Genomic DNA, 23,121 nt, shown 5'->3' with positions numbered 1-23,121 from the left:
AGCTCCCATTGCTCCAGTGCCTTAACTACATTCATTCATTCATTCATTCATTCATTCATTCATTAAATTCAGTCATTAAATTCAGTCATATAGTTATACGCCATGGAAAGGTCAACATCGTGTAGCTCCAACACCCCAGCGTCAAGGGATATCATATATAACCATTACCAGAAACCCCCCCCCGCCCCCCAAATCTCGTACAGCGCTCACGGAAGGAATCGTGTTTCGCATGAATTGAGTACGCCAAAATAAATGCGTTGGCAATTCAAAGTACCGGGATGTCCTTTAATTGCTTGCCCGTTGGCCGTAGACGAAGTGGAATACAGTGTAGAGGTGGTTCTTGGGGTTGCGGAATTCCTTTCGTACCGCGTCACACAATAGCTGGGTCTCTTTTAGGTCCCAGCCAAGAATACGGGTGAAAAGGGCGAATGTAAACGATTCGATACAGCTGCACATGTGTTCCATCTGGAATGCGCCGATCTCTTTGAGTTTGGGATCTTTCGGCCATGTTCCCATTGGGACCTGGGAGAAATATAATTAGTATATATCTCTTGCAGCAGAATTATAAAGAATTTTTTTTTTTTTTTAAAAAAAAAAAAAAGGAAACATTGGACTGAATATTTATATATATACCTTGTATATATCGTCCTCAACATTCTTAAAACCGGCCTTGATCAAGTTCCCCTTCTGCTCAGAGGCAGAATTTAGCCTCTTTCCGAACTTTGTACTCGCTTCATCAGCCAGGGTTTGCCAGCGGAGTGTGTTGGGGCATTTCTGTAGCGTCGGATCGTCGTCGGAGTGAACCCACGCTTCATATTCTTGCATCTCAATCCACCCGCCAGGTTTCAGATTGTCCAATATGCGGCCATATAATTTGTTCCAATCCGCTATGCTCCCTCCCATTCCTCGCCCGTGGATAAAATCAAACGCTTCCTCTGGAGGATAAACCCACTCGCTCTCGACATCGTCGACATAAAACTTGCAGTTGGGAGGAATCCAGGACGGTTGAATGGGACTCAAGTCGTTTCCGATCACCGTGGTGGATTGAAATTCGTCGGCAAAATCAATGGCCCAAATCCCCGTTGCCGTCCCAAAATCTAACACTCTTTCAGGATGCGCGGTAATGGGTGCGCGGAAGAGTTGGCCGCCGAGTGTAAGACGGAATATGTGGTGATGGAGATCCAGCCGCTCCTGTTCCGCTTCGTCATTCGGTAGTAGGTACGATCCGCTGTGGTAGCCATGGTATCTTCTTCCATTTTCTACGCGCCGGGATTGATGGTTAGTTTGAGCAGCGAGGCTAGTTAGGGTTGAAGGGGGCAAATAACCATATCGGTATTCTAGGGTCGAAGAAGATATGGAAGTTCCAAAGGATGATCCTCCCACTGTGGCACTGATAGAGTTGGTATCAAAATCTGTCTGTTTACGATATCAGTTTAAGCTTTGATGAGGATGAAGGAAAGTTTTTTGTTACATCTATATCAATCCCTTCGCTAGGATTCGGTGCACACGGTTGCACAATTGTCCTCCCTGAGGGTTGGTTTGACATTATTCTTCTGGGGATTTATAAAGTGCAAAGCAAAAATATAAATGGTACATCCGGTAATTATCACAAGCAATTCGATTGTGGTATATCTGATGTCAACCACGCGGGTCTCTCAGGATATTGTTAGACTTTGGGTGTTGGCACCCTTGGACCTGGGGAACCGCCAGATTTTTGTACGAAACCTCCCACCATCGCTTGGAGGTTGGGGGGTCAAGATTCTCTTTGTGCTGCCACGCAGCACAGAGTTCACCGGCTTTCTTTTAGCCATAGTGCTAAAGCGGACCAGGATCAGCTCAATCACCATGGCCCCTTTCTACATACGGCATTAGCACCCTGGATTTGAACGTTCTAAAATCGCGGATATCGGAAGGGGAAAACAGTTAGTAAGAATGAGTGGTTCTAAAGTTATCTTCGGCGGATGACAGCCCGCATCCCGTGTCTAGTGTGTCTGCTACTGTCTGCTGAAGTGTGGAACATGCATAAAGGGTTGCACTAGGATTATTCCAAAGCCTTTGATTTTCATTTGAGACGAAGAATGAGGAAACTCTGGCAGTGCAAAATAGTCAGGCAGGTTATTCTTCTGAAAATCACTTACTCCATGCGTCTCCTTTCAATACTTCCTTGGTTCGGAAGAGCTGAATCCAGTTTTCATTGTAGTCAAACATGGAAATGATAACTTCGAACCATGGCCCCTGGATTGGCTGCTCCTTTAAAGATTCTGGAACATCTGGATGTCTATTCACAGGCTAACGAATATTTCTCAGCGGCGCGAACGTGGCCGGCCCGCAGTAAAGTGGAGCCGCCTCAGGCAAAATCAACAGTCCCAAGGCTGCTATATACCCCACCCACATAGCGTCCAGAAAGGCTTCAACTTGACGAACAGAGCTCCTCCGGCTTGAACCCCCGAGAAAGCAACCACAGAAACCGGCGTGAAATCGCCACGCAACCAAATCTGTTGGGTCGACGCTGTGGTGTGAAAGGGAGGGCGCAGATCCACCACCCCGGTTCCAAACCACACGGGCTTTTCTCTCCACTGTGGCAGATGGTGCAATAGCGGTGGCGTCCCTTGGCTTTCGTCAATACCATTTCAGGCAACATGGAAGCTTGTAGCCGAACAGTCCAAAGTTCTGAGTTCCAACTTCCAGACCAGGGCTTCGCTACTTCAGCCACAAGATCATTTCCCCACAACATCTCATGATGACATGATACTAAAAGGTTGATAGCCACCTCCCCCAAAATATGGCTGCTTGGTGCAAATTGTTATTCACATCATTATTCTATTTTACCCACAGTGTAGTAAGCAATAATGACTCACATGAGATGAGCATGACATTGCAGACCTTCCACCATTTCCCAGACGCAGAATGAAGGTACGGCATCAGTTGAAAGAAGTCTCTTCTCCTGTTTATGTTGAGCATTGCATGATCCTGGTGTAGTGTGTGAAAAAGATATCTCAGATTTGTTGATGAGTGAGAAAAGCCTCCATGGCTAGTAACCGTATTATCTCTTGTGGTTGAGCACGGAGATCAAAAGGATCGCCAGATATGACATTAAATAGGCTGTTCAATCCGGCTTATTTCTTCCACATGCAAAACACCAGCAAAACAATTTCACGCATTACCAGTTGGCAGTGGATGCAAGTTCTCACCTAGCAACTGGATTATAGAAAGCAAAATAGAAATAGATACCCGTATTGTAATGGGCAGGCTCCTGGCCGCCGAATACCTGCTCCAAGCAGAGAGAGCCATTCTTGCAGAGAACGAACACATATGTAACACATATATCCCTCATTCAAATTGTGAATAGGGGAAGAGACGTTTAACATTAGAATTGATCGGTGTTTATTCATGAAGGGAGGATCAAGGGCGACGGGAAAGAATAAAAGAGAAGATAAGGATGAGCTACTGAGGTAAGAATGTTTGTTGACAGTGAATTTGTTTCCTGGCTAAACATCTGGCCAAGCTGCGGCACACATTAAACCAGGTTAAAGCACGTTGACTTCTCATTAATTAATAATAGCAACAGCTACGTAGATCAATATAATATGAACATCTCAGATGTTAAGTCGATTTCAAATGCACAAGCTATGATCACGGCGTAAATATAAATATACCCATTTTCTTACCGAAATCAACCCGCCGAACCGGCAATCATCCCCGAGTTTTCATTCAAACAAAATATTTTAGCTGTCGAGTCCATCATGGTGTCCATCTTATGTTGTTTAAAATAAGACTAGATCGAGCCCTCTTTTTCGGGCCCAACCATCTACGGAAGAGGGGCTAGAATTTGCCTCTGTACCTATATTAGCCGGTGAGTGCAGTACCTAGACAGGAAATAGTTGGGGCGTGATATCATGGGAGAGATGTACCACACAGGGTGCTTTATTAGAGATGGTTCTCTTTCATTGCTATTAGTGCCCCCACCCCTTAAACTTAAAGAGACCTCGTCAGTATAGAAAGTGCAATCTCGCCATACTAACACTGATGATTGTTGAAAGTCACATCACAGAACAATCTGATGATGTACTTATCGAAGTGGCCGTCCGAGGATCAAAACTAAGGGCCGGGAACAATGCCAGAGTGGATAGTGGCGTCTGAGAGCAACAGCATAGCCAAGTTGTTTCAGGGGAGCAAAAGGAAGTGAATCCTGGATGGCATTTCAGGGATCAATGAATAATTTGGCGCGAACACAGTAGAACCCGAGGTGCGGATTGAAATGTATAGGAAGGGGAGGCAAGGCGTGATGATTGAATTTAGTCCGATGCATCAAGCAGGCTAATTCAGCTGCCCTTCTTAGCCAGGGGACAGACTTGCAGCACGCCATGAAATGAAAGCTTCAGATGGTTCGTATGCTGAACACGTGCAATTGCCCAGAGCCATACAGATTTCCACTTAACGCGACATACATCAGTTAAGCAATAGATAAGGGGCAAAAGGGACCGTCAAGACACGTCTCTAGTCGATTGAAAGAAACCAATTGGCAAACGCAACAAACTTTCTCAATTCCGATAGAAGCCGCATCGACCCCACTCGCTGGACTGACCACAGCCATTACCCCCCACAGACAAGCCGCCCCCTCCGTACCCCTGGCAGCCGCCCTGAAACCAATCGATCTCCTTCCCTATCAAGTTGGCATACAGTAGCACTGACCATCATGAAATCGCAATAGCAGAGAACGGGTCACAGTATGTGAAAGCCCTCATTGTCAAGAGGAAAAGGTGATGCAATTGCGAAAATTGGCAATGGTCAAAAAGAATTTAAACACCAGACTTCATGAAGCCGGCCACCTCATCACTCGTCGTGCGGTCGACTACGTCATCAACGCGCAAACAACAGACGTGCTGACGAAAGCCACTGGCCTTTGGTAGACGGATAGATTTTTTATGTCTCATGAAAGCATTTTGACCTCCCTGATGCTTGGCTTTTAAGGGTAATGGACACTTGGAGTTTCTGATATTTGTGTGTAGATATTTTATCCGCGATTTGCAGCTGGAAGAGCTCCGTGCATCTTCATAAAAATCGGACGGGTTGGCAGGAACGGTGCAGCCGGCATTATCGGGTTTGAAGGCTGAGAATGAAGCTGGAATGGTGTATTCGAACTTTGCAAAATTGGCAATCGATGCCGATGCTCCCAGAATAGCTTCAATGACAGTCAGTAAGGGCAATTTATCAGACAAATTCTGTGATCTGAGATTGTTCTCAACCTTTGTAATACAGCCGTAGTTATATTGGATTGTGGGTTCATTCTCATAACATTCATCCACAGCAAGGAGAGCTTGTATGCGGGAAAACTCGATATCACTCAGAGACGAGGTAATTTTTGTTTCCTCTTTTGGAGCTCTGATGACAGGCAAAAATGCTCTCAACAGAATAAAATAAAACTAAAATGACGGCCAATGGCGCGGTGCTCCTGATTATAGCAGAGCGCGAGATAAAACACTAGAAGTTAGTTTCATGACGTTTGCTACCAGGATGAACCTTCACCAAAGTTAGTTACATGTCAAAAAAAAGAGTGCGCTTGGTATCAAAAATAGAACTGATGACGCTCCATCCAGCGCTTCAAACCTTCGAGTCCATAAACGAAGCAGGTCAGGCCATCAGGAATTAGACAAGTGCATATCTGGGCGAGATCTCCTTTGGCGCCGGATTGCCATGTGTGCTTTGTTTGACGGCCTAAGCGGTCGATCGCTCTCAACCAGCCATCCTGGGTCTTGGGTCGTCGCTCTAAACAACCTCCCTGCAGCACTAAGCGTTGGGTAATCGCATACAAGGACCAATGGATCCAAGTGCGGGAGACGTGATGGGGTCCCACAGCGCTTCTTGTGCCGAACGCCAGAACTCAAAAAACCAGCTTGATACTGCTGAATCTGAATGTTGGTTGGGCGGCAGACAAAGGCAGGGATTCCATTGGGCAATGTCATTATTGTTCTCGTTTGCTTTGTTTATGTTGTTCGTTTGCCTAATGGAGACACGGAAACTATCTTTCTACCGGGTTCAGGTTTGAGCCAGCGGCAATTCGCCGTTGGGTGGGAAGCTTATTGCACCTGGAGCCTTGAAGTACTTATTTGAAATAGGTCTGCCCTGGGTCCCAAGCGGCTTACTGTGCAGAAGACGTTGACAAGAAAGAACTGGGGAGAGAGTGAGTGAGCAATGGTTGAAGACCCCTGGAACACGGATATTTCTAGTGCAACTCTAAGGTGAAACTGCACCAAGCAACTGCCTGACAGCCAAAGCAAGCAGGACACTGGGGGTGGTTAATTACCATGCTTGCTTGGCCCTTTTGTTCGCTTGTCCACGACATCCCATATCTAGTTGCCGTCGGACGTCTTGTTCTCTTCTCTCCTCCTCCTCTCCTCCCTGCCACTTAATGAACGAGAATATCCCACCGCATGCGTAAATAAATAAATAAACGGTGAATGCGACAGACAGAGGTCGTTGTTGTCCGTGTCACCTGACCTGGAATCTTAACTTTGACCTTGATAATCGTCAACTTGACTCCGCCACTTGTTAACCTCCTCCAACATTTCTTGTCTGCAGTGCATCGAAACACCCTGTCTGAACCTCTGGGCCGCTGCTCACTAATCAGTCATTTATTGTCACTCGCTCTTCTCCTCACTTTTACTACCCTCTCTGCCTCCCTGCCTCCCTGCCTCCCTGTTCCCCCTTTTCTCGCTATCTCAATCCTACATTGTATCATTACCACATCTACTACCCCTGTGCTTGTTTCCTATCGATGTTGATGAAACCGCAAAGCACCTGAAACGTCAGCTATCGGGCCCTGGCATCTCTTTGATTTAAAATTACCCTTACAAGAAGCCTTTCTTTCGCAGTATTAATTCTTTCCTACCATTACTTCTTCTGCAATCCAAAAAAGTCGGACGCGGAAGTTGGGGCATTTTAAACCCATCCCACGATCATACGAAATCCTTTCAAGATGATGGTCAACAAGAAACTCGATCGCTTTAAGCAGTGGGCGGGGGAGCGCATGGGTTCAGAAGCGAAAACCAATGTCTCAGATGACTTTAAGGCGCTGGAGATGGAGATGAACTTGAGACATGAAGGTGAGGGACTGAAGAACACGCAGATGGCTAATCTAATACTCTGCTGTACTCTGCTAACTATTGCCGTGCTTGGTTTCAGGGATGGAACGACTCCAAAGATCAATGACAACTTACATGAAAGCTCTGTCCAAGCGGAATGAAGGAGACGATAAGGAAAAGACTCTTCCAGTCGGATATATGGGTGGGGTTATGGTTAGCCACGGAGAAGACTTCGAAAGCACTTCAGAATTCGGACAGTGTCTTATCGGTGAGTGGGATTCCTTTCTCAGTTGTGGCGGGAAGATATTGATTCCTTGGTTCTAGGCTTTGGGCGGACAAATGAACGTATTGCGAGGATCCAGGAGACTTACATATCAAATGCGACTAGCAGCTGGCTGGAGTCGCTCGATCGATCACTTGTCCAAATGAAGGAGTATCAGGTATGGGCGTCTCTCTAGATTTAAATGTGGGATGTACCGTCCGATGTGACTGACAATATGTGTTTTTAGAACGCGAGAAAGAAGCTGGAAACCCGTCGGATCGCATATGATGCTTCCCTTACGAAGATGCAAAAGGCGAAACGGGAGGACTTCAGAATGGAGGAGGAACTTAGAAATCAGAAGGCAAAATACGAGGAGTCCACTGAAGACGTCTATCGGCGCATGGAAGACATTAGAGAAGCTGAAGCAGACAGTATCGCCGACCTTGCGGCCTTTTTGGACGCTGAACTCAACTACTATGATCAATGTCGAGAACTTCTATTGCGACTGAAAAACAACTGGCCTGCAGGGTGAGTCTTCACTGAGAATCGACCGCCCCCACTTCCCCTCTTGCAACGTTGAACGTCACACTAACTTTAATGATACAGTCAAACACAGTCGCAAGGCGGCTTATCCAGACGGCCTGGCCGCAATCGGTCAAACACAGCACACTCATTTCACGATCGATATGAACCTGTGCACAAAGAGCCTGTACCAGTCCTATCCCCAGAATCCCGTCCAGCCATCAAATCCAACCGGTCCGCATCCACGTACCAAACTGCATCCCCACCCAGAGGCTACTCCGCCGATTCATACCAACAGAACCTGCAACAACAACAACAACCAGTACCACGACCCATAAACCGCACCTCAACGTTCGACGGATTCACCCACCAGCCGCGATTCGACGACTCGCCAGCACAGCGTAACAGCCGCAACACCCAACTACAACTCCGAACCGCGACCGCGACCGGCACCGACACCGGCACCAGCAGACCCCACGAACACTACCCGGAGTCACCCGATGACGCATCCTTCGGCAAGGGAAGTAGTCCCGACCGATACTTCCCTGCCGGCCGACCTATTTCTCCCGCGACGTCGAATGGCAGCGTGATGTCGCGTGCAGCAAGTATGACGATGGTACAACAGGCTGCGGGAAGCTCGGTGAGTACGATGGGTAAGAAAGGGCCGCCGCCGCCACCGCCGTCGCGAGCTAAAAAGCCGCCACCACCGCCGCCTCCAGGCAAGAGGCATCTCGTTGGTGCTGGGAATATGTGATTTTACTTATTTTTTCCTTTTTTTTTAATTGTTGTTGTGATAGTTCTTGAAAAGAAATGAACTGACGAAAGTTGAATGCCCCGTTTTGGTAATGAATGTTGAATGTTTGTTTTGCTGGTATCAGATCGAATCTCTTAATGTCTTCCATGTGCGCAAGCTTTTCCCTTTTCAATTTTCTCACCCACACACACACTCTCTCTCCCTCTTTGCGCGACTGTCGCTATAATGTTTCTCAGCGTCGATCGCTTTTTTCTCTCACTTCGTCTGCTGCGTTTTGTTGAATATCGGTGTGCGGGTATCGGTTTCGTCAAAAGGTTCTGTTCTTATTATGTCTTTGGCGGGTTTACCCATGATTTTCCTATCTCCATTTTTCTTTTTTTGTTACGTGCATCTCTCACGAAGACACCTGGGTTGTTTTTACCCCTTAAGTTTCACGACTCTTTCCTTTGTTTTTAAGGCTTTTGGTCCTCTTTTGCCGGCTCTAGTTATTCCTTTCCCCCCTATTTTTTAAAAAAAGAGAAAACTAACTCAAAATCATCCGTTTGTCTAAAGATCCCAGGTGGTTTTCTTTCTAGATGAGGGAGTACGATAATTTTTCATTGGGTGTTTGTCATTTGCTTTTTCTTTCCTTGCCTTTTGTTTTTCCTTTTTTGCCTTGCAGTATGATAAAAGTTGAAAGGGAAATGGAAAGGGAGGTGTTTGTCAACCTCTCCTCCCCCTCTAATATTGAATCAAAAACGGATGAGAGATTCTCTATCTCCCTTTTCCAACTATTGGCTCTGTAGGTTGCCCAAGTTTTAGAGCAATTCATAATCGTATCAAAGTGCAACAAAGAGAAAACAGCAAAAAACCCGGGCCCTTTTATTTCGCCGTAAAAAGGAAAGTAAAGAACGGGTGCATAGGTGTATATGCGACAGTTAACAACCTGGCGACTGAAAGAATAAACCTGCGGGAGTCGTTCCAGAGAATAGGAAAAGGTACAACCAGAACAAAAAAAAAAAAAAAAAAAAAAAAAAGAAGGAAAAGAACGACAGATGCCCAAATCCCACCACTTGATCTTACCTTCTCTCCTCCTCATCCCCCCTCCCTCTCCCTCTGCCTCACAGCTTTCGCCTCCGCCTCCTCCGCATACCACTGAAGCACCCCCAGTACACATTCCATGCCCCTTCTATAAATCGTAGGCAAGAAAACCTCCATCTCATCCCCCCAAAACACCAAATCCCTCCGCCCAAGGCCAGACCTCATCATCGCATGCTGAATCCTCGAAATCGTCTTCCCAGCCTGCGTCGCATCCAGGATCAGCGCCAGCGAATAATGCAAGCGCAGATAGGACGGGTTAGGCAAGACGAACACACCCCCCTCGGGCGGTCCCCGACCGAACAGGATCCTAGAATCCTCCGGCGCGGACAAGGTGTTGGGCGGGTAGAAATTGGCGACTTTGCGCAGGCGGTAGGAATGCTCTTCTTCGTGGTAGCCTGGGACGGAGAAAGAGAATTGTGGGTTTCTTTGGCGTTCTGGGTAGATGGACCAGCGGTATTGTTCGAAGAGGGTGGAGACGGTTGTGGAGAGCATGAGGGTGTTGTCCATGGCATCGATGTTTTCGGGGGAGAGGTATTCTGGGCGGATTTGGCCGCCAGTGAATTTGCTGATGAGAGTTTTTACGGTTTTGTTGTAGGATATTCGGGGTGGGATGATGTGGACGGCGGCTAGGGTGCCCTGGAGTTCTACGTTGGTTGCGGTAAAGGTGTCGTAGATGCCGGTGACGGGGCAGCGGTTTGAGTCTCGTTGCATCACCTTCATTTTGGCGGATTGTGTGTATGGCACATGTATATATTAACGATTGATGTTCTTTCCTTTTTGACACCCCGCTCTTCCCCCGCAGCCCCGAGTTGACAGTTACTTACAGAGTGCCTTATGTCTGCCATTATCGACCAATACTCCGGCAAGTTGCCCAAGAGCTGCCTGTCCATCACTAGTTATATCTTTTGGTCAATATATATTTTACCAATAGTGCAAGATATGGGAGGATCCCCTTCCAAGCTTCCAAACAGCAGAACTAACTCGGAAACAAGAGATTCAAACACCAGAACCGCGCCCACGAAACAACGGCTTCCTTCGCCTCGTTCTTCATCGTCAGCTTGTGCATGACGGTGTCAACATCCTCCTCCATTACGTTAACATCGACCCTCTCAAGCACCCGGATGAGATCTCCTGCGATGGATCTGGGCGAGATAGCCCAGTCCAGGAAGGCGATGACGAATGCGGTGGTGCTGATCTTGTCTGGTATGGCTGTAGATATCTTCAGGTCTTGGATGACGGGGCCCATACGGTGCAGGGTGTTGAAGATTTCCCTGAGGCGGACGACTGCGAATTCGAGGTAGACTTCATTTTTAGGTACCATTGCCTTTTTTGCGGTCCTTTTGTTCGCAGGCTTGGTTATGACGAGATGAGAAAGGGGTTTCTTTCTTTCTTTCTTTCTTTCTTTCTTTCTTTCTATCAACCCTACAGTGATCACTTCAGTTGCAGGCGAGTAAAAGAGTGCCCTTTTCCGAGAAGCGGGAGTTTCAGCTGTGTATCAATGAGTGGTATATATTGTGGATTGGGTATAGAGAGTAGAAATGGGCGTGATGTGGGAAGAGAAAATGGATAAAACTTGGGGATCTGTGATGTGTATATATCTTAATGTAGCAGATATTCCCCCAAGAGGTCCGACTTCGCACTGCTCCATCCGATGGTCGAGCATTCCATATTGAAGAATTGAGTGGAGCGGAGCTTCAGGATGGGAAGCAGCAACAGCGTCATCCATCCCACCGGAGGTCAAACAGGGAAACGACACGCCCAGCAGTGAAAGCAACGGGTTTTGCTTCTCCTTCTCCCTCTCCCTCTCTCTCTCTCTCTCTCTCTCCCTCTCCCTCTTCCTCTCCCTCTCCCTCTCTCTCCCTCTCCCTCTCCCTTTTCCTCTTCCTCTTCCTCTTCCTCTTCCTCTCCTTCTCTCTCTCCCTCTCCCTCTCCCTCTTCCTCAGTTGGCTTTTTGTCTCTAGTTATCCAAGACCAGTCAACTGGAAGACTGATATCTGGTAGAGGTGAGGTATCAAACGGCGGGAAATCTTGGACCAGGCCATTCCTGCGATAGGCTGGTTGAGATTGATCTGTCCAAAAACTCAGAGGAGGGGATTAGGAGCAGCCAAACATCATGCGCAGTAAGCAAGAACGTAGGTTAGTGAGTGAACTCCAGCTGTATACCAATAGTTGGCCACCAGAAGTATACCAGCCCGCTGCCTCTCTCTCTCTCTCTCTCTCTCTCTCCCCCCGGGACGTTGAAGCCCGGCAGATGAGGTCAGGTGCTCATGCCAAGCTCCGCTGACTCATCCGCTCCCGGCCTAACCCTAATCCGGCCTAGTCCAGAGCCCAGTTCCAATTTTTCCGGCTGAGTCAGCGCCCACCCGGTCACGGGACAGCGCCCTTCTCGCCCCTTCAAACCGCTTTTTCAGCCTCTTCCTTCGCTTTCAGTGTCCAGCCAAGTCTCCCGTTTCTTCTGATCTCACCTCCCGCCCCAGCGTCGCGACAAACTCTCCCAGTATCAAATCATCGTCTCCATCCCTCCGCTGCCGCCCTACGCGCCTCAACGCGCCGCTGCTCGTTCACTCCGCCTGGATCCACCCCCATCTTCCGCTCTCTTCCCCCCTCTGCCTCCCTTTTTGCTTGTCACCTCTATTCTTTTGCCTCTTATTTTATCCGCCTGGGTCTCATTCCATCAAAATCTCTGGCCTCTCCCATCCGCCAAGCATCGCTGCAGTCCTCCGGTCGTCCCGCTCCGCACCCCAGACCTTCCTTTTTTCTTCCACAGGCCTGGCTCAGGCCGCTTGTCTGTCGCTACACCTTCGCGACCCTCTTGTCGCCCACTTTCGTCCTCCCTTTTCTCCTCCCCCGTTCCCCCGAAACAAACAGCCTCCTCCCTAGGCAACGCCTCGCAAAGGGCTGGCTCCGTTTAATGTCCTCAATAACCCCCCCCTGACACCATGGCTTCTATTCAAGGTGTCCCAAATACGGTGGCCACGCCCAATCTCAGCCTACCTCCCAACCTCACACAGCAACATGTGCAGGAGGTCTATCATGTTCGTTGTCCCTCACCCTGACCCTGACTAATCGGCCCCCCCCCCCCCAACTATGGATTTATTTTATTATTATAAATTCTCATTTATTAGATAAACGCCTAATGCACCCCATATCCCATCAACATCTATCTCTTATGTACCCAAGCTAACGTTTTTAAAAGAAATTTCGCCAGATGCAAGAGCAGGGCGTGCGCCAGGACGATCCAGAATACATCAAAGCCCATAATCTCCTGGCTCTCGTCCAAAGGCAGCAAGCTTACCAGAAGCAACGCCAATTTGCACATCAGCAGCAGCAGCAGCAGCTCCAGACCCAACGACTGCAACATGCGCAACAACAGCAACAGCAACAGCAACAGCATAACCAGCAACAGCAACAACATCAGCATAACCAGCAACAGCAACAGCAACAGCCACAGCAACAGCAACAGCCACAGCAACAGCAACAACATCAGCATCAGCATAGCCAGCAACAGCAACGATCACAACATCAGCAGCAACCGCAACTGCATCAACAACAGCAACAGCAACAGCAACAGCAGTCGCAACAACCCAATGGCATCCCCAACGATAACCTACCCAATGGTGTTGATGGTAATCTCCCGTGCCATCTCGTCGCATTCTCGCCTCAAGATGAGAATTTTTGCTAACCATTTCTTCTCTGCATTTGATTAGGTCGAATTGGACCAATGAGCACCATGTCTGGCGGCTCCAGTCAGGACCCCGCGGCTGCCGTCTCCGCTGGACCACAGTCCAACTCGGTAACTCAACAACAAAGCAATGCTGTCCCATCGAAGGGTGTATCTTCAACTGGAGGCACCTTCTCGCCGGAACAGTTGACCACGCTGAGAAATCAGATCCTTGCTTTCAAGATGCTCTCCAAGAACCTTGCTATACCACCGCGCGTTCAGCAACAACTTTTTGCTAAAAAGTTCCCGCCTGCAACCACTGATGGTATTGCGATGTCAGAGAACGTTGATAACGTTGAACAAGTTCGGGAAAGCCAACCTACTCCATCTGACGAAAAGGCAACTGAACCGAAGACGATGTACGAAACGTTTGAATCTCCATACAATGCCCTTGCTGAGACCATCAACTACGCTGATCATGCCTTCAGAAGGAATAGACGTAGAATTCCCAGCCTCATGCCAATGGGTATTGATATTGAAAAGGCCAAGGAGGATCAAGAAACTGCTTTGTACAATCTAATAACAGCCCGAAAGGCGGAGTTAGGAAAACTGCCTGCAAACTTGGGAGTCTGGAATACAGATGAGAGTGATACCCCGACTGGAGACGATTCTATCAAGCTCAAGGCCTTGATTGAATACAAGATGTTGAATCTGTTGCCGAAACAGAGACTCTTCCGCAAGCAGATACAAACAGAGATGTTTCACTTCGACAATCTGGCAATGACAGCGAACCGGGCTGGTCATCGTCGCATGAAGAAACAATCTCTTCGTGAAGCCAGAGTTACTGAGAAACTTGAGAAGCAGCAACGAGACGCGCGAGAATCGAGGGAGAAGAGGGAGCAATCTGAACAGCTGCAAGCCATTCTCAGTCATGGTCGCGAAGTCCAACTTGCAGCAAACCAGCAACGCATACGGATTCAGAAACTAGGACGCCTCATGATGAAACATCACCAGGACATGGAACGTGATGAACAGAAGCGTGTAGAAAGAACTGCTAAACAACGTCTGCAGGCTTTGAAGGCGAACGATGAAGAGACATACATGAAACTGCTTGGCCAGGCCAAGGATTCACGTATTTCTCACTTGCTTAAACAGACTGATGGCTTCCTCCGACAACTCGCTGCTTCCGTCAAAGAACAACAGAAAAGCACTGCTGAAAGATACGGTGAAGAAAATCGATTCGATGATGACGAGTCAGAGATTGAAGATGACGATGATGAGCTGGAGGAGAGTGGTAGGAAAGTTGACTACTATGCTGTTGCCCATCGTCTGAAGGAAGAGATCACAGAGCAACCCAGCATACTTGTTGGCGGCACTTTGAAAGAATACCAGATCAAGGGCCTCCAGTGGATGATCTCACTCTATAACAACAACCTGAACGGTATATTGGCAGACGAGATGGGTCTTGGTAAAACCATCCAAACCATAAGTTTAATCACTTACCTGATCGAGAAGAAAAAACAAAACGGTCCGTTTTTGGTTATTGTTCCGCTCAGTACCCTTACCAATTGGAATCTTGAGTTCGAAAAGTGGGCACCCTCTGTGAGTCGTATCGTGTACAAGGGTCCTCCAACTACGCGGAAACAGCAGCAGCAGGCGATTCGATGGGGTAATTTCCAGGTTTTGTTGACGACTTATGAATATATTATTAAAGACCGACCCGTCCTAAGCAAGGTTAAGTGGATTCACATGATCGTTGATGAAGGTCACCGCATGAAGAATGCCGGGTCGAAATTAAGTAGTACTTTAACTCAATATTACACGACCCGCTATCGCCTAATTTTGACTGGTACTCCTCTGCAAAACAATCTTCCCGAACTTTGGAACCTTCTAAACTTCGTCCTCCCGAACATCTTCAAGTCTGTCAAGTCCTTCGATGAATGGTTCAACACGCCATTTGCCAATACAGGAGGACAAGACCGTATGGACCTGACAGAAGAAGAACAGTTGCTCGTTATTCGACGACTGCACAAGGTTCTTCGTCCGTTCCTGTTGAGACGTTTGAAGAAGGACGTGGAGAAGGACCTCCCGGAGAAACAGGAACGAGTGATTAAATGCCGATTCTCTGCGTTGCAAGCCAAGCTCTATAAGCAACTCGTCACGCATAACAAACTGGTGGTTAGTGATGGTAAAGGTGGTAAGACTGGTATGCGCGGATTGAGCAACATGCTCATGCAGCTCCGGAAACTTTGCAACCACCCCTTCGTATTTGAATCTGTAGAGGACGAAATGAATCCAGGAAGGGCTACAAATGACCTGATCTGGCGGACGGCTGGTAAATTCGAGCTATTGGATCGGATCCTGCCTAAATTCAAAGCATCGGGCCATCGCGTATTGATGTTCTTTCAAATGACACAGATTATGAATATCATGGAGGATTTCTTGCGGCTTCGTGGCATGAAATATCTTCGTCTGGATGGCTCCACTAAGTCTGATGACCGATCAGATCTATTGAAGGAGTTCAATGCCCCCGGTTCGGAATATTTCTGTTTCCTCCTTTCTACTCGTGCGGGTGGTCTCGGTTTGAATCTTCAGACTGCAGATACAGTTATCATCTACGACTCCGATTGGAACCCGCATCAGGACTTACAGGCGCAGGATCGAGCTCATCGTATTGGTCAAAAGAACGAGGTCCGAATTCTACGACTAATCACTTCTAACTCTGTTGAAGAGAGGATTCTGGAACGGGCGCAGTTCAAATTGGACATGGATGGGAAAGTTATCCAGGCTGGAAAGTTTGACAACAAGTCTACGAATGAGGAGCGTGATGCCTTGCTACGTACCCTTTTGGAGAGTGCTGAAAGTGCTGAGCAAATTGGTGGCGATCAGGATGAAATGGATGACGACGACCTTAACGACATTATGGCCCGGTCTGAGGAAGAGATACTTTTATTTCAGAAGATAGATCAAGAACGTAACAAGAACGACCTTTATGGCCCTGGGCGGAAATATGCCCGCCTCATGGTTGATGAGGAATTACCTGATATATATCTCGCTGAAGATAACCCAGTTGCGGAAGAAGTAGAGGAATTTGCGGGTCGCGGCGCACGTGAAAGGAAGGTCATGAAATATGATGATGGACTTACCGAAGAGCAGTGGCTTATGGCCGTGGATGCGGACGATGACACCATCGAAGACGCAATTGCAAGGAACGAAGCTAAACTCGATCGAAGGCGGAGCAACAAGGAGAAACGGATGAAGAAAGCTCAAGGCCTTGACTCATCCCCCGAACCATCAAGGGAGAACTCAGAAACCCCCCAGCAGCCACCGAAGAAGCGACGCAAGGGTCCTGTCCCCAAGCGAAAGGCGGAGGAAAACATCGATGAAACCCCCGTCAAACGAAAGAAGGGTCGAATGAGCAAAGCCGCTATGGCCGCCGCAGATACCCTGGCGCCCTCCGATCGAGCTGTCCTCCAGAGAATTCTCAACAAAGTCTACCAAGCCCTCATGGATCTGGAACAGGAGCTTCCTGCCGATTCGTCAGATAGTGAAGATGGGCCTGTCACTCGGTCTATTATCGAGCCGTTCATGAAGCCGCCACCCAAAAGCCATTATCCGGATTACTATGTGATTATTCAGACGCCGATTGCGATGGAGATGATTCGGAAGAAGATTAATCGGGAAGAGTATCAGAGTTTGAAGGAGTTTAGAGAGGATATTAGGTTGCTGTGCAATAATGCGCGCACATATAATGAGGATGGGAGTGTACTTTTTCAGGATGCCAATGATATTGAGGTGAGTGAAAAAAAAAAAGAAGGGAATCCCGTAACACACTCTCTTTCTCTTCCGCTCTTCTGTTCAAAAACGTCTCTTGTTTTTTTCACGATAAAATTATCCACCATCCATCCCATTGCTAACCCACCTCCAGGCCCTCTGTGTCTCCGAACTCAAACGCGAAACAGAAAATCACCCTGAATTCGCCGACTTTGATGACCAGAGCTCTTCAGGCGCGGTATCGAGTGTCGGTACCCCACTAGCTTCGGTTTCGGCATTGGCATCAGCGTCAGCGACCGCTTCAGTTTCGGGACAACAGCACCATCAGAAACTCAAGTTGACGTTTGGCGGTGGAGGGTCGAAGGATAGCACGGCGGCTCCGTTGACTAATGGGTCGAATAGTGGTGGTGTAAGTGATAATGAGTAAAAACGAAAAATTTTGTGTGTGGAAGGGGAATGGGGGTTGGTTATTGGAGTTTGTTAATATGAACGGACTTCTTTTTTTTTTTTTTTTTTTCTTTCTTTTCCTCCCTTTTTTGTCTTGTTTTCTACTCTTTTTTTTCGCGTTCGGAATTGGCAAAGAAAAATTGTACGGCATATATCTATATTTTTTTTTCTCTTTTTCTAGAAGTTATTTCAGTATTATTATTATTACCTTGCTTTTTCTCCAACTTACCACCATGTCGTTTTATGATTTCTATATTTTTATCTTTCTCTTCTTCATTTTCTATGTTCTATCCCATGTTTCCCCTTCCTCCCCACTCTTCCTCTTTACTATATCAAACCCTACTTTTTCATTTCCCCTTCAATACATACATTATTCAATCGGAATGGACAAGAGTCTTCTTCTCAACTTGCCTTGCTAGCATATTTGGCCTTGGTTGTTTTTCCTACACACCTGATTCACACCCATACATCTATTTCTGCTAGTCAACCCTACAATCCCTATCTCCAGAGTTCCCTGCTTGGCCAAATCCGTTGAAAAACCTGTCCCTTTTCCACCTCTTGATAAAGCATTTTCAGTTCTCCTGTTTTTTACACAGCTTGTTTTTTTATTTTTTCCCCTCTCCTGCGGACATCGGCGTTTGTTATGTACCACCCAGCTGTGTTTCTTTCCCCACCACAAGCTTTGTCGTATATTTTGTCGAGGTATTGGGTGAAATGAAATGGGTATTTGATCTTTTTCCTTTTCTCTTTTTCTCTTTTTCTCTTTTTCTCTTTTTCTCTTTTCTCTTTTTCCCTCTTTTCTTCCTTTTTGGTATTTATTGTTATCAGCATTTGTATGGTTGTTGTATGGGCGGCTGCTTGTGTCATTTTATCTATGTGATTTGAGATCTTGTCTTAACAGTTATACATCCATAAGGTAGTTAATTTCTACTGCTTCTCCCTTCGCCCAATCTCTATCTTCACCTCCACTTCTCTGATGGTCTGATTGTTAATTTTCATTTTTGTAGTTTTTGTTTTGCGTCCTAAGTGCTTCGTCTATGTAGTTCGCAGTAGTGTCATATGGATAGTTAAGGAATAACTTCCGGCTTTCGAGGAGAGGTTAATTGATATAATATGGAATGGAATGAAGAGAGTGTGGGTTGCTGGCTGGCTGCCACGTTAATATTCTTTTAAGAGTTTTGCATCTTCCCTGATTGCATTACGAAATCCTATTGCATACGTGCTTTGGGCAATTAGGTCCTTCTGTACATTATTTGAACTCCTATTTTTCATCTCATCTTGAACCTCTGTGTTCCCATTTCGTGTCACTCCTCTCTCTATCTCATACTGAGAACAGCGGTACAAAAGACGTGCGTGCACTTGGTATGACTTCAAGGTAACCTGGCAGGCAAAAAGCATCTCAACCATCACGATAGATCGTTTGGATTAAAATTGATATTCTTGTCTCTACAACCATAAGCTCTATATTTTCCTATTGTGGGATGGCAAATGCAAATGCAACAAAAAAAAAAGGGAAAGGAAAGAAACGAAAACCCAATCCACAAGGACAACAACAACCACCTTGGACGGGTATCAGTCCCAATTTGTGGAAGCAGTTAAATAGGAGCCGCGAGAGAAATGTCAGAAAACACCAAATGGAAGATGTGATTGAAATGATAGAAGAAAAGGGAACCAAAAAAAATATGATGACAGCATAACAGCATGTATGCAAGTTATTAAAGCAGATGATCTAAAAACAACAATAAATATTCAGAGCAAAAATACAATAAAACCAAAATAAAAAAAGAGAGAGACTGAAAATTAAAAGTGCTTTCTTATACAAGATCCCTCTTCACAAACTCCGCCAGCAGCGTCTTCCCCAACGCAGCTGGACTACGCTCAACAATCACCCCCGCCGCCTCAAGTGCGGAGATCTTAGAATCAGCTCCACCTTTCCCCCCACTCACAATGGCCCCAGCATGACCCATCCGCCGACCAGGCGGAGCGCTGATACCCGCAATGAACCCAACAGCAGGCTTATTCGCCTTATTCTCACTCTTAAGGAACTCCGCCGCGTCCTCCTCAGCACTCCCACCAATCTCGCCAATCATGATGATTCCGTCCGTCTCCTCGTCCTTGAGGAATATCTTGAGGCAGTCGATGAAGTTGGTGCCGGAGAAGGGATCACCGCCGATTCCGATGACGAGGGACTGGCCTAAGCCAGCCTGGGTGGTCTGGTTGACGGCTTCGTAGGTTAGGGTGCCGGAGCGGGAGACGATGCCGATGCGGCCGCGTTGATGGATGAAGCCGGGCATGATGCCGATTTTGCATTGGCCCTGTTTTATTGTGGTAATTTTTTGGTTAAATTCATTTGAGTTTAAATTATTGTTTGTGAAGGAGGTTGGGGTTCACCTACTGGAGCAATAATGCCGGGGCAATTGGGGCCGACTAATCTGGTCTTGCTTTGCGTTTTCAGGATATCGGTTATGCGAACCATATCTACACGGTATTAGGTAAGATATTTCTGTGTCGGAATTGAAATTTTTTAGGGAAAATCACGTACCATGTTGTGGTATACCTTCCGTGATGCTACGAAAAATGCCCTGTCAGTTTTTTCTAGTGGTTCTCATAGAATATTAGATGGGGGAACGAACCAGACGACGAGAGGCACCTCCGCCCGAATTGCCTCCTCGATACTGCTGGCAGCTACTGGAGGTCTAAACGGGGGTTAGTTATCCAATTGTTAGTCAATATATTAAAATATATGGTGGCACCTAGGGCATACGGGACGAAGATGGCGGAGGCTGTTGCGCCCGTTTCCTTCATAGCCTCTTCCACATTTCTAAACACAGGCTTTCCAAGATGGGTCTCGCCCGCCTTTTTGGGATTTGTTCCGCCAACAATGTTGGTTCCTGAGATATATCAGAGGTAGTTCATGATGGAGGTCTTCTGGTGGGTACCGTATTCAATTGCTTGTTGGGCGTGGAATCTATTAAACGAAAGCACCATTAGCAATCAGTCTTCGTGTCAAGGACGAAAGCAATTACACTCACGTTCCCTGCTTTCCAGTAAATCCCTGGTAGATGACCTTTGTGTCGCTATTGATCCGCAGATTGTCTATCGTCGAGGAATAGCCGGCGGTCGAGGTAATTAGACCCCGGCGCTGACACAGGAGAGCATTCTGCAGTGCAGAAGCCGTGCTACGTCTGAAGACCTGCATAGTGTGCACAATGTCTAGAGCAGTTAAAAGAGAAAATAACAGGCAAAGAAAGGTGAGAGTTCCTAGTGTGGTGAAAAAGGACGAGTTGGCGGGCTGGGGAGCTATATTTAAATACTCTATGATGCTGTCAAAGACCCTGCCTGACGTTGTTGTTATGGCGTTGGCTTCTCCACGCTAAATAGTTAAACCGATCCCCCGGCTGCCAGGAGCTTGCAAGGAGCAAACTTGGATTCGACGAACAATCAGGATAATCGCATTGCTGTCTCACCGCCACAAAACCTATATTTATCGCAGCCGGGATTGTAGTATTTGGGAACATTCCGATAAACGTTTTTTGCAGCTAGAGCAGCTGCTGCTACAGAATATATACCGGCCGCCATCATGGCGACGCAGACCATGACTGCGCTTCCCACCAAGCAGCTGCAGAAACCCCAGAAGACGGCAAAGTTGCCTCCAGAGAACGAACGGTACCTGAGAGCATGTTCGGATATTGCAAATGCCCTTATCCAAGAATATGAATCTCAGAGAGACTCCACCAAGCCGAAGAAGGACATCAATCTGAACAAGCTGCGGGGTCAAATATCGAAAAAGCACCGTCTGAGCACCCAACCCCCACTAACAGCTATCATCTCTGCTGTCCCGGAGCATTATAAGAAATATATCCTCCCAAAACTGATTGCGAAGCCGATAAGTATGTGTTTTCGAAAATATTTGTTGTCTGAAAATATCCGTATTTTTGCTTAACAGGAATTTGTCATAGGAACATCGTCCGGCATTGCCGTGGTGGCGGTAATGTGCAAACCACATCGATGCCCTCATATTGCCTACACGGGAAATATTTGCGTCTACTGCCCTGGTGGCCCTGACTCTGATTTCGAATACTCTACACAATCATATACCGGATATGAACCCACGTCCATGCGCGCCATCAGAGCTCGATACGATCCCTTCGAGCAAGCAAGGGGCAGAGTGGAACAAATCAAATCATTGGGACACAGTGTGGATAAAGTGGAATACATTATCATGGGCGGCACTTTCATGTCCCTGCCAGAGGACTATCGGGACGAATTTATATCACAGCTCCACAATGCGCTTAGCGGTTATCAGACCAGCAATGTCGACGAGGCCGTCCAGGCCGGGGAAATGAGTAACATAAAATGTGTAGGGATCACCATCGAAACACGACCAGATTACTGTCTAGACACCCACCTAAGTAGCATGCTCCGGTACGGCTGCACACGCCTCGAGATCGGCGTGCAAAGTCTCTACGAAGACGTCGCCCGCGACACCAACAGGGGTCACACCGTAAAAGCCGTAGTTGAAACATTCAAACTATCCAAAGACGCCGGCTTCAAAGTCGTCAGCCACATGATGCCCGACCTCCCAAACGTTGGCATGGAACGTGACCTCGACCAATTCCGAGAATACTTCGAGAACCCCGACTTCCGCACCGACGGCCTAAAAATATACCCCACCCTCGTCATCCGCGGCACAGGCCTGTACGAACTCTGGCGCACAGGCCGCTATAAAAACTACACGCCAAACGCCCTCGTAGACATCGTCGCACGCATCCTCGCCCTCGTCCCGCCCTGGACCAGAATCTACCGCGTCCAGCGCGACATCCCCATGCCCCTCGTCACCTCCGGCGTCGAGAACGGCAACCTTCGCGAACTCGCGCTGAGCCGCATGAAGGACTTCGGCACCACGTGCCGCGACGTGCGCACGCGTGAAGTCGGCATCAACGAGGTGAAGAACAAAATTCGCCCGTCACAAGTCGAGCTTGTACGGCGCGATTACACCGCCAATGGTGGCTGGGAGACGTTTTTGGCGTACGAGGATCCGAAGCAGGATATCCTTATTGGCTTGCTGCGGTTGCGCAAGTGTAGCAAGACGCATACGTTCCGGCCGGAGCTGACGGGGCAGCAGACTAGCCTTGTGCGTGAGTTGCATGTGTACGGCTCTGCTGTGCCGTTGCATGGGCGGGATCCGCGCAAGTTTCAGCATAGGGGGTTTGGCACGCTGTTGATGGAGGAGGCGGAGAGGATTGCGAGGGAGGAGCATGGGAGTCGGAAGATCAGTGTTATTTCTGGCGTTGGGGTTAGGAGTTATTATGCCAGACTTGGATATTGGCTTGATGGACCGTATATGAGTAAGATGCTTGATCCGGTGGAGCGGCAAGATTCTGGCGGTGAGGAGTGCTAAGTGGAAAGGGCTCCGTGCGTTATCGAGGAGTGACATTTTTCACATCTATACGGCCGGATAGTTATGGCTTGATGATATTGATTTAGTTATTGCACCTTACTATGGCGTTTGTCCTCTTTGTACAGGGTAGACGGGCGT

General features: G+C 47.6%; 8 protein-coding genes across 8 annotated transcripts; 3 read left to right on the top strand and 5 right to left on the bottom strand.

Moving 5' to 3' along the window:
• Window positions 1-285: 285 nt before the first annotated feature.
• Window positions 286-1,546, bottom strand: PAAG_00424 (methyltransferase; the record flags this gene model as incomplete). The annotated part of the gene is made up of 3 exons (XM_015844010.1): window positions 286-522; window positions 634-1,416; window positions 1,472-1,546. The coding sequence occupies 3 exons, from the start codon at window positions 1,544-1,546 to the stop codon at window positions 286-288; spliced, it is 1,095 nt and encodes a 364-aa protein (XP_015700345.1).
• Window positions 1,547-4,799: 3,253 nt separating this feature from the next.
• Window positions 4,800-5,963, bottom strand: PAAG_00423 (hypothetical protein; the record flags this gene model as incomplete). The annotated part of the gene is made up of 4 exons (XM_015844009.1): window positions 4,800-5,182; window positions 5,434-5,481; window positions 5,608-5,746; window positions 5,811-5,963. 4 exons carry the CDS (start codon window positions 5,961-5,963, stop codon window positions 4,800-4,802), a joined length of 723 nt encoding a protein of 240 aa, XP_015700344.1.
• A 1,013-nt stretch (window positions 5,964-6,976) lies between these two features.
• On the top strand, window positions 6,977-8,620 carry PAAG_00422 (BAR domain-containing protein; the record flags this gene model as incomplete). Its single annotated transcript, XM_002797838.2, has 5 exons — window positions 6,977-7,103; window positions 7,183-7,350; window positions 7,407-7,522; window positions 7,592-7,872; window positions 7,951-8,620. The coding sequence occupies 5 exons, from the start codon at window positions 6,977-6,979 to the stop codon at window positions 8,618-8,620; spliced, it is 1,362 nt and encodes a 453-aa protein (XP_002797884.1).
• Window positions 8,621-9,694: 1,074 nt separating this feature from the next.
• PAAG_00421 (hypothetical protein) lies at window positions 9,695-10,420 on the bottom strand (the record flags this gene model as incomplete). Its single annotated transcript, XM_002797836.1, has 1 exon — window positions 9,695-10,420. One exon carries the CDS (start codon window positions 10,418-10,420, stop codon window positions 9,695-9,697), a length of 726 nt encoding a protein of 241 aa, XP_002797882.1.
• Window positions 10,421-10,676: 256 nt separating this feature from the next.
• Window positions 10,677-11,021, bottom strand: PAAG_11105 (hypothetical protein; the record flags this gene model as incomplete). The annotated part of the gene is made up of 1 exon (XM_015846811.1): window positions 10,677-11,021. One exon carries the CDS (start codon window positions 11,019-11,021, stop codon window positions 10,677-10,679), a length of 345 nt encoding a protein of 114 aa, XP_015703615.1.
• Window positions 11,022-12,639: 1,618 nt separating this feature from the next.
• Window positions 12,640-17,562, top strand: PAAG_00419 (SNF2 family ATP-dependent chromatin-remodeling factor snf21; the record flags this gene model as incomplete). The annotated part of the gene is made up of 4 exons (XM_015844008.1): window positions 12,640-12,735; window positions 12,897-13,326; window positions 13,408-17,156; window positions 17,290-17,562. 4 exons carry the CDS (start codon window positions 12,640-12,642, stop codon window positions 17,560-17,562), a joined length of 4,548 nt encoding a protein of 1,515 aa, XP_015700343.1.
• Window positions 17,563-19,396: 1,834 nt separating this feature from the next.
• Window positions 19,397-20,781, bottom strand: PAAG_00417 (succinyl-CoA ligase subunit alpha; the record flags this gene model as incomplete). Its single annotated transcript, XM_002797832.2, has 7 exons — window positions 19,397-19,897; window positions 19,978-20,060; window positions 20,125-20,150; window positions 20,216-20,278; window positions 20,347-20,473; window positions 20,522-20,550; window positions 20,615-20,781. The coding sequence occupies 7 exons, from the start codon at window positions 20,779-20,781 to the stop codon at window positions 19,397-19,399; spliced, it is 996 nt and encodes a 331-aa protein (XP_002797878.1).
• A 381-nt stretch (window positions 20,782-21,162) lies between these two features.
• Window positions 21,163-22,983, top strand: PAAG_00416 (elongator complex protein; the record flags this gene model as incomplete). The annotated part of the gene is made up of 2 exons (XM_002797831.1): window positions 21,163-21,472; window positions 21,542-22,983. 2 exons carry the CDS (start codon window positions 21,163-21,165, stop codon window positions 22,981-22,983), a joined length of 1,752 nt encoding a protein of 583 aa, XP_002797877.1.
• Between the last annotated feature and the right edge of the window lie 138 nt (window positions 22,984-23,121).

Source organism: Paracoccidioides lutzii (genome assembly GCF_000150705.2).
Source record: "Paracoccidioides lutzii Pb01 unplaced genomic scaffold supercont2.1, whole genome shotgun sequence".
Taxonomy (NCBI): domain Eukaryota; kingdom Fungi; phylum Ascomycota; class Eurotiomycetes; order Onygenales; family Ajellomycetaceae; genus Paracoccidioides; species Paracoccidioides lutzii.
The sequence above is the reverse complement of the archived record's forward strand: the minus strand, read 5'-3'. Positions and strand labels throughout refer to the sequence as shown.